Source organism: the organism of the source record quoted next, unplaced genomic scaffold, assembly GCF_019419815.1.
Source record: "Pyrus x bretschneideri cultivar Hongxiangsu unplaced genomic scaffold, Pyrus_bretschneideri_v1 Contig34, whole genome shotgun sequence".
Taxonomy (NCBI): Eukaryota; Viridiplantae; Streptophyta; class Magnoliopsida; order Rosales; family Rosaceae; genus Pyrus; species Pyrus x bretschneideri.
This window is the reverse complement of record NW_025999657.1, coordinates 2,183,118-2,193,955: the sequence shown is the minus strand read 5'-3', so window position 1 is coordinate 2,193,955 and position 10,838 is coordinate 2,183,118. Positions and strand designations below refer to the sequence as shown.

Genomic DNA, 10,838 nt, shown 5'->3' with positions numbered 1-10,838 from the left:
ATTTTCATAATACACTAGTATAAGCAATTATGATGTTTCATGTACAGTATTGTATTTGGTAAAAAACATCATAATATCAATAAAATTTTTATAATACAAGTACATCGTAATTATGATATTTCGTGCCATAATAAAATATACAATATTAGCACATCTCTCGTATAAATTTTTTAGTGTAACTCGAACACAAGACAATATACCATAAATTATAATATAAATAAAGAAATATTAGGAAATATATCAAAAAAAATTCAACATATACCTTATTGTCCGCCACTTGTACTATAACATAATATACTACCTTATGTTCCGGATAAATTTCCGCTCAAAGTAGACGCCATTTGAGGCTGGACGCAGACTTTCATGAATGATTATGTGTTTTCATGTACACAAAAGCTCGAACCTACGTAATTTATATTTATTCAAATATCCAAGTTAAACAGAGAAAAGGTCAATAAATTTCTTTACAAGAAAGTTGGAAATCCAATAGATGGCATTTCCGTAAAAACAACGAACTCCATGGCGGGTTTATAAACTCACAGTTTATATAACGCAATCCCAGTTGGTTGTAAATTGACGGTCTCTCTCTCTCCTCTCTCTCCTCTCACTCCTCTCTCTCTCTCTCTCTCTCTAAAAACGTGTGCATCTTCTTCATAATGCTCGTCGGATCAACGCTCCCAGCTCACAACCTCAACCTGTTTCCGGCCAGAAGAGCCAGCTTCAGAAACTACACGTCAGCATTAAACCCGTCAACGAGAGCTCCATCCTCTTGTTCTTATTCAGCTGTCTCCATAAAACCCGGTTCAAACTCCACCGAGTTGACTCGGCTCCACCTCGCCAACCTCGACAAGCTCCTCCAAACCCCACCTCCGCCCCAAACCCAACTCGACTCACAACCCGATATCCAAATAGACAAAGACCCGAATGATAGTGGGTCGCTCGAAAACAAGAGAAGGAGGCTTATGGAAGGGCTCAATCTTTCTCAGTTGTGGACGCAAGTGAAAGGCGCCGCCGAAGACATGTCTCCGAGACACCTCAATCGCCTGCAGCGCCTCCTGTCCAAGACTGGAGAGTACTCTCCCAGAAATAATCTCAGCACCCGGTGGCGCGAGTATCACGGTTCAAACAACTGGGCCGGACTACTTGACCCGCTGGATGAGAATCTCCGGCGAGAGGTCGTCAGATACGGTGAGTTTATCCAGGCGGCTTATCATTCCTTTCATTCAAACCCGGCCATGTCGGCAGAGGAGGCTCAGGTGCCTCGCCAAGTGGCGCTTCCCGATAGGTCTTATAAGGTAACCAAGAGCCTTTACGCCACGTCATCAATCGGGTTGCCCGATTGGGTCGATGAAGCGAGGCCGGATCTCGGTTGGATGACCCAGCGGTCGAGCTGGGTTGGGTACGTGGCCGTTTGTGATGATAAGAGGGAGATCGCACGGATGGGCAGACGCGACATTGTCATTGCCCTCCGTGGAACCTCCACGTGTCTTGAATGGGCGGAGAATTTAAGGGCTCAGCTCATTCAGATGCCCTCGACCGAGGAAGGTGAGCAAAGGCAAGCAAGAGTGGAATGCGGATTTTTGAGCCTCTACAAAACAGGCGGGGCTCACGTACCGAGCCTTGCCGAGTTGGTGGTTGAAGAGGTCAGGAGGCTGATGGAGCAATACAAAGGAGAGACATTAAGCATAACTGTGACAGGACACAGCCTTGGTGCTGCCTTAGCCTTGTTAGTAGGCGATGAGCTTAAAACATGCGCCGAGAACATGCCGTCGGTGGCGGTTTTCTCCTTTGGAGGCCCCCGCGTAGGTAACCGAGGATTCACAAAGCGAATGGACGACAAGAATGTGAAGGTATTGAGGATTGTCAACTCCCAAGATGTGATCACGAGGGTTCCGGGTATTTTCGTAGGCGAAGGAGTACTCGAGGAGAAGCTGAAGAACGCAAAGGCCGGAGGATTCATTGACATGATCGACAGGAACATGCCGTTGGCTTACTCACATGTTGGGACAGAACTACGGGTTGACACAAAAATGTCGCCTTACTTGAAGCCCAATGCAGATGTGGCTTGCTGCCATGATTTGGAGGCATATTTGCATTTGGTGGATGGGTTTTTGGCATCTAACTGTCCTTTTAGAGAAAATGCTAAGAGGAGTTTGGCGAGGTTGCTTCAAGATCAAGGATCTAATGTGAAAAAATTGTACATAAGCAAGGCAAATAATTTGACTAGTTTAAATCTTGAAAGAGAGTTTTCTCAAAAAAATCTTGAAAGAGAGGGACTGATGGCTACTTGTTTGCCTAGCCCATCTTAAATTGACACATAAATAAAACTTTGCACATATCTATGTACTTCTGGCCTAAATTCTCAAAATTATGCCTATGGTATCTTGTGCTTTTGTGTTGAATTCATTTTCCTTTGTTTTACCAAATTGTTTTCAAAAAAAATTTAAAGAAACTTTTTAAACGATATTAATGGGATTGTTCACCTTACAATCTTGGACAAATGACTCAATTATGTATACATTTTGTTTAGATTTCTTTACTTGAACTTGTTGCGAAAGCAAAGGTACATCAAGGGAAAACAATATTACAGCAAGGGCACAAAGCTACAAAGGATAACAAGACAAACTAATAACTAACAAACAGAAATAAAGATTCCAGTGGGATTAGGAAGTAAATTAACCTATCTCTTATCAAAGGGATGACAGCTTAATCTGCGCCAATCAAGTCCACCTTTAACTGCCCAGAAGATTAAAGTATAAACCAGCACTAAATGGGCAGTCGGAACTTGATCGGTCGAGAGGATAGACTTGGGTATGACTATTCACTATAGTAAATGGATGCCAACTTCCTTATTTTCCAAATTGAAGGTTACTCATGAAGAAAAATTGTCCCATTTAATCTTATCATTTTTGTGGGGTTTAATAGAAATATATATATTTTTTTTCATAAGCAGCCTTCAACTTGGAAAAAAATAAAGTTGTTCAACTTGGAAAAAAATAAAGTTGTCATGCACCTTTCTTTTAAAATGTCTTCATATATATAATAAATAGTCTTATCCAAGCTAATCACATCTAACAAGCAATACCTCAAAGTAGAGATAATTGTGCCCCACTCAAACGGAAAAAATTTCCTACAACTGAAATGTGGGATGGTTGTTCTACCATAATACTCATCAAGTTGTTGGAGTTTGAGACCCTTTTGTCCCACATTGGTCAATAGTATTTTTTTCACAAGCCTTTATATAGGCTTATTCCCTTTTCTTATAATTAGAACTTGGACCATTTGGAAATGGATTGAAGGCTTGGGCCTTATGGTTGTGTGGATTAGGCTTGAATATAATATAGCCTAAATACAATTAATATTAATTAATCATATTCATTAATTTTAATTTTCGGATTAAGTTTTTTAATTAATTTATTAATTAAAAAACGTTTTGATTAAAAGACACATCTATTAGAAAGAGTTGTGTACTTTCAAATACACTGAATAGGTATTTGAAAGGGTGTGAAACAGCCTATATATCTGCAATCACAGTATCCAAGTGAGAATCATCTTTTCTTCCTCCTTATCTTCCGTACAAAATTTCCAGAGAGTAAACACACAAAGCAATTCGCTAGAGTTCTATAATCCAGTGCGGGTTGTAGAATTAGGTAGTTATATCCTGGTCGAGCAGACGTTGTAGAACCAAAAGCACAAGAATGGGACGAAAATATTGTTCGAAGGACGTTGCTTTTACGCTAGCCTCTACCTTCTGTGATCAAGTTAGTATCATTGATATTTTTATATTAGTTTATGTATTTATTGTATAATTTCATTCTGCACATCAAGTATATTTGGTAAATAAAATATTAGAATTTCAAGTTCTGTTTATTTCTGTTATTTTTGTTTATTTCTGAATTGTTCTCCAACACAAGTACCTAATGAGTGTTGTAGAAACAATTGTAGGATCCCTCATGAAGTAAAACCTTTATGGAAAAGAATTATATATATAGGTCTCAGGATTGGGAGACCACTTTGAACCGTAAAGATTGCATTAGTTATCAAGTATTTGTTGAAAAAATGTTAAATTTCCCTTGAAGGTATCAACAACAATATCTTAAACTACCATGTACTCACCAACTAGCTAGTACTACAATCTAGAGGTATCCTTCTTCATTTATAAGTGAGAGGTCTCAAATTCATTCACATGAATCACGAGGACGTATAATATTTATTGAGTTTGATATCTTATTATGATTGAACTATTATGTGGCTTAACTCAATGTAGCATTGTAACTGTTGGATCACATATAGCCGCTTAGTTGCTCTCAATTTTGAGAAAACTAAAAGAAAAAGAATAATTGAAAGTTTAACCTAGCGGATGGCGTATTGATATCTAGACATTTAGATGTGTAATTAGGATTGTGTGAGAGACAATAAAAAACAATATGTTAACCCGTAATCCATTTGTATTCATGACACTATTTAGTTTCCTTCAATATTTGAAAAACAAAAACGTATTGATTTAATTATATATGTTTATTTAGCAAAATGATATTTGAATAGCAAGCATATAACTAGATACAAATATAAAACAATGCATATGAAAGTAAGTACAATCAAAATTTTTACATCACAGAGGACTAAGTCGAGACATTTAACAACTCGAGTATCATCCCCAATGACCAGTGGACACCCCACTCTTCGTTCACTGTCGACTACAACCTGAAAGAATGAGAGTGAAACTTCACTCATGGTAGCCGGTTAAGGGTTGATTCTTCTCTTCAAATAATAGTAAAAGCCATTGACGCTATTTTAATTAAATTAAAACGCATAGCTTCATTTTATGCCTAGGTCTTGTTATACTTTACATTACCCTTTCTGTGATTGGGTTCTATTGGTCCTGATGATATTAATTACGCTGTTACTTATCGTTATAGAGTTTGTTATTTTGATTGACCTGACACCCAAGTAAGCCTTCTCTTCACATTAGAAATTGAAAGAAAAGTTTAAAAATGTTTACATTCAAGAGGCTTTTGCTAGTCATTGGCAAATTTGAATAACAATCTCAATACTTTGTTAGAAATCCCTATTAGTTTTGAGCTTTGAATCGGTTGAGTATGATTGTTACCTCTGCAGGGAGCATTAGTAGAGGCTTGAGAAATGTCACCTGAGCATGCCCCTCTACATAAGTCAACTAAATATTCGGCTTATGTGTTAAACAACGGTAAAATGAAGACAGTACTTATTTTATTGTTCAAACCCACGTAAGATAAGGAACCAAATGCACATGATGAGAGAGTTATTTCTTCTTTTTTTTCCAAAAGATAGACTTTAATTATTAGATTATAATTGAAATGTTTGCATCTGCAGTTAAAATATTAAACTGAAATTCCAGGCCAATACAATCCCAACTATACGACCCTCCATTTTTCTAAATGAAAGTCGCAACAAAATGTGCCGTTCGATTGCCTTCATGAGGTTGGACTACTCCCCATGTTATCAATTGGTTTAATGTTGGAACCTAAACTTTTTTCTTGGTTTCACAACATGTTGTTTCGCATGTAAAGCACAACGGGCACACGTACACCACATCACCTGATTTGTGTTGTCCACGTGCTAGACTTGAAAATTTGGCACACGTGAGGCAGCGTTTTGAGAGTACTAATCCCACATCGGGTACTGCACATAAGCTTATAAAAGATTATGATACTTTTCATATTATCAATTGATTTTATGATAGAATTTCAACTTTCTTTTAATTAGCAACAATAAATTTGACAAAGTCAATGCACATATATTAATTAATGTCACAAAATGAACATTAAGGGATTTGACATTAATATCACCCGCTCATTCTTTCCATCTTGCGCGTGCACATACACACACATATGATGCTCATTTTCTCCTAAACACTTTTAGATCGAAATCACTTAGAATGACTGAAACTATATTAATACAAAAATGGTCATCGTGCGCGCACACACATATGAAACTATATTTTTTATTTTAAATATAGAAATTTTAGAGTGCATTAATTATATTTTGACCTAATTGGATAAAAATGATCATTGTGGTGATAAGATAGTTGGAAGATAGCCCCTGATAAATAAATAAAAAAATCAAATTTCAACCCTTGTAAAGTCCATTAGGAAATAAGCTCAAAATCAAAATTTTTGTAATATCTCTGTTAGTATGTGACTCAAGGCTTCTCCATAACGCGCTTATTTAGTAACGATGGCACTAAAGAATTAAGTTTTTATATATAGGAATTGATATTGACACTCCAAAAATCTCATTCTACACTCTAAATTTTCAATATTTGGAAAGAAAAATACGCTTGTGAGGAGTGTAGAATGAGATTTTTGGAGTGCCAATAACACTTCTCTCATATATTTCAAATTTATTTGACCAAAGTCTCTGTAATAAATAACAAAAACATAGAAGGAGAGGGTGGTGGCGGCGCCATGGCAGACCCTGCAAGGTAGCAGGACGTGAAGAAGATGGTTGCTCCTTGCTCGCTCGGAAATTTTTTTTTTTTTTTTTTTTTTTTTTTAATGTTTTGATTTTATTTAAATAGAAAAAATTAAAAATGAAAAATAAGAAGTAATAGGGTAGAAAATGTGAACAACAATCAAGTTGATTCTAAGCTATGGTGTGCTGCTTCGCTGGCATTGGCAACAGAGGAAGCTTGGCTCAGTGTGAGGCCATGGCTAATGATAACGAAGAAATATATAACAGATTTTTTTTTTTTTTTTTTTTTTTTTTTGGGGTTTAAATTCTTAACGATTTCACCACTTGTCTTCTTCACCCAACAATTTTACCTTAATTTTGCCCAACCTAAGCCAATTCCACTCGAACTTTGTGGACTGCAAATTGTTAGGTGAAGCAAGTTACATTCAAGCAGTGGCTAAGTCAAAATGAAGTCATTGGTTGCCCTTGACTGCTATCATATTTGTCTTCATTTTCTCTCTTCTTATGTACGACTCTATTGTGCGCATCATGTGCTCGATTAAATACTTTAGTTGACACGCCTTAACAATCTTCAATATTACTCTACAGTATCCTGTATTCACCCTCAACCAGCTTCTACAAATAATAGTAATTGTCGACATATGTTAGCAAGAATTGGCAGGTGCCTACAGCTAGATGCTTGACGAATGACCTAGTTAAACTTTTTTGGTTGATATACTGATCCCATAATTTAAAAATTCTGATTCTGCGACTGCATTCGAGAGTTTTTTCCCAGTAACTACTTTGTCCATCATAACCCCAAAGGGCTGCAAGTACTAGCGCATCATTACAGCAAGGAAATATTTATCTTTCGCTCTTCGTATCAAGGAGAAAATTGTAAAAGACCACATATCACGTGATACAGAACAGAATGAAATCGAACAGTTTCTCGCTTCTTCGTAAACGATTATCTGGCCAAGCTACTCTTTGCTTGTATCTCATAAGATCGAATCATGGCCTGTCCCCGTTCTCCACATGTAATGCTAGAGTATATGTGTCATCTAAGAGCTCAGGTTGCAGAACAACTGAACCAACCATGCCTTTTCGCTCTTTAAAAACGGTGCAAAGGGGCTTGGGGAAAATCGAGGAAGAGTTTCTCAGGACGTTAACGATTACATCCTTGGAAATGTACCATGTCGAGAAGATAGAATTTGATCATTCTGCAGCTTCCTACAGAATATTGGGTCAAAGGAATAAAACCATTTGAGGAAAAATATTACTAATGACTATTGTTTTTCTAATAAACACTTATTTAAGTTGCCAAATTGCCACCACTACAGAAATGGCACAATACGATCATACAACTTGGCCTGCACAATGTACAAGTGTAATATATACGATGCAATCCAACTGAGCGTTTGGTAACCGATACATTTCCAAGGATTTGACTCTCAAAGAGTTGAAGAACCATCTAAGGAATGCTAGTTGGAATGAACTATGTAGTTACTCCTTTCCTTCCAATTGGCGTACACCCCAATGAAGGAGATTAACTTAAACACCAACCAATGAAGCAGCTTAAGCCCCAAGAAGTGAAACAAATTTGTGCCAAAAGAGAAGAAACATAACAAATTAATGATCTGGAAATCAAGTGAAACAATTACAGTACTTGTCCGTTTTGTGTCTATCTCGATATATCTATTAGCAAAATTACAGAATTATTGGAATCAGATTCTGTTTGGACCCAAAATTACACCATCGGCCCGTGCAATCAAGGCCGTTGAGTAAGCATGATTCTAGACCGTCGGATAAGAAAGTTAAGATAATTTTGTTTTGAGATAATGTTATGGTTTTTAATTATAATAATTATCTTTTAATAAGTTATCTCAAATTTTCTTATACAAAATAAATGGGATAAAAATCATAGTCCCAATGTAGAAGCAAGTAGAACAGTCCGATTTAATTTGGATTTGTTAGCAGTGTACCATGTGGATTAGAGCGACTTGGCTTAGGATCTTATCACATGGCATAGCATGGATCTGCAAATTTTGGATAATGGTGAATAGAAAGCCTAAGTAGGTTAGGTTGATTGACAAGTAGTCAAAAATGAATTTTAAATGGTTTGAAATTCATTAAATGGGATCAGGATGTATGGATGAGTGATAGAATTATGACAAGAAAAGAAAGCCTAGCTAGGCTAGGTTTTTAATTACGATGGGATAAGTCAAGATGGGCTTTTATCTTGTTTGGAAAGCCAACCATTTGGATGAAAGGTTTCAGACTTTAGAGGAACATGGAAATAGTGACGTGATGCAGCAGGAGGTTTACCATGCATGAAGAGATAAAAGATTATGATGGTGGGACCGAATATCCTTGGCAGGATGCTAAGAGTTTTAGTTAGATGACAACACTTGCAAGACTTGGAGATAAAATCATAGTATATCAAGTTGCTGCAAATGAACACGTGGCTTCAGTTTGCGTGAGATGGTATGACTAAAGCATGGGCTTTGGCCTGCGTAATGTAAATTTCTTTATAAGTTTGAAAACGATTAGATTCTGTAACAAGTATCCAACAAGTGTCAGCCGCCAAAGCCAGTATATCAGTACTATAAATAAAAGGCAACGTGCATCACTCAGGAGACCTCCAATTCAACACACAACTGCCCTGCGCAAAACCTCTTAAACATCTTGAGATTTTTTTTATTTTCTTTTTTCCGCCGACACATCTTCAGTTTGGATAAACAGCACTATTGCCGTAGAATCATCCGTTCCCGAAGCACCTTCAGTTTGGATAAACAGCACTGCGTCGAGGCCGACTGGTTATCTATCCAAGTCTCGGTCGAGAAGGATTTTCAAATCCTTATTGGCAGAGGTCATCTCATTAGCTTTCTCGGCGAAGTGAGGTGTTACCAGGTTACTACATTCGGCACCCTGAGAGTCGAATTTGATATTGAACTTTGTAGAACTAGCAACCTTGTCTTCAGGCTCAAGAATCCAAAGGCCGAGATTTGTTCCTTCCTCGGCTGCAGTCGCAAGATAAAGAAGTCAGCAACGCGCTCAACGCAACATCAACAAATTTTACTCCTCGGCTGAGCTCGGCCGACGAGTTGGCACCCCCCGCATTCAACCGAATGACGTAGTTAGCTTATTAGTTACTCGGCCTGCGCGCCACGTAGACTTTGTAATTTTTAGGGTCAACAGATTCCCAATCACAGTGCCCCCTGAAACAATAAACAGATTAAGGAAGATGGCTAGCTCAACTCCAACGGCATGAACTGCAACTGAATATATATAAAAGAACTAAATTCACAACGACGTCCCTTGTTTCTTTGTAGGTTCAAATCAATTGTTTCTTCAATTGAAACGCATGACTGAGAGCTACTACAACTTGCACTTGGGTTTCTAAACGAAGTTTCATACCGTTGATACCAAATGGCCTTGTTATTCCCATTGTTGGACTTTGGTAGTGGTGGATGACATAGAGCTGGTTTTCCGTCTGCCTTCCTCGTCAACATACCACGCATCCGCTGAACAACCTCATGTAACTGCTCTGGTGAAACTTCAAACTTCTGCCACCAAACTTTTTCATTCATCTGCAGTACTCCGGTAGATGGTGTCTGTACTACGAGAATTTCAGCCACAATAGCCACTGAACCAGCTGCAATGCAATGAGGTTTGAACTCCAAGCACAATGTGGTTTGCAGACACTCAATCAAACTCTTAGCCAAAATACCAAGGTCTCCATAGCTACTACAATTCAATCTCTTTAGAGCCGAAGCAAGTGGATCATATGGACCAATTGTTTGCAACACAAGTCACTCTCCAAGCAAGATCAAATCCCTTTGCTTCCGGAAAAATTCTGTGTGTCTAATACTACCACTACTACTCTTTTGACCCAATTTAAATTTTTCCCCAATCTCATACCCCACGAAAACAATGTCATCCAAAAACCTAACTTCTTCGACTAATTTGCACGCAAGAAGCATGCTTGAAGTTGCAACAATCTTCCAATCGTTCTTGCCATGAGATTGCTGCACGTAGAATTGGTGGCATAACATAATCGCGGTCGAAATATACCTACCGACTTTCAATTTCGTCCGCAGCTACCTCAGAAACAAGCACTAAGATCTCCGCAACTCCGATTCTTTCATCCGGCTAATCCCGTCCCTCCGAGATGGGGTTTCCGTTTCTATCTCCTCTTTTGTGAAATACTACTTTCCAATTGCACTCATTGTTCAAAGGCTCAAGCTTTTGAGAAACCTTAATCGCGTACTCGTTAATCCTTTTTTGTTACTTCGCTCCCACGCAATTAGCAACCCAAAATCGAAGGAAGCAATTCCCTCGCTCCTAGTATCCCAGATTTTCCCTCACTTTCCCGGAAGCAAACAGAGAAACCCTAACCCCTAAGT

The 10,838-nt window shown here is 38.0% G+C and overlaps 1 protein-coding gene across 1 annotated transcript; it reads left to right on the top strand.

The window, feature by feature from the left end:
* The first annotated feature begins 586 nt into the window (after window positions 1–586).
* Window positions 587–2,402, top strand: LOC103935850 (phospholipase A1-Ibeta2, chloroplastic-like). The gene has a single exon (XM_009345657.3). The coding sequence runs from the start codon at window positions 657–659 to the stop codon at window positions 2,307–2,309; it is 1,653 nt and encodes a 550-aa protein (XP_009343932.2). The 5' UTR covers window positions 587–656; the 3' UTR covers window positions 2,310–2,402.
* Window positions 2,403–10,838: the final 8,436 nt, after the last annotated feature.

What these genes read in the sequence shown, in the direction of transcription:
- LOC103935850 (XM_009345657.3), top strand. Translation starts at nt 657, where the DNA reads ATGCTCGTCGGATCAACGCTCCCAGCTCACAACCTCAACCTGTTTCCG.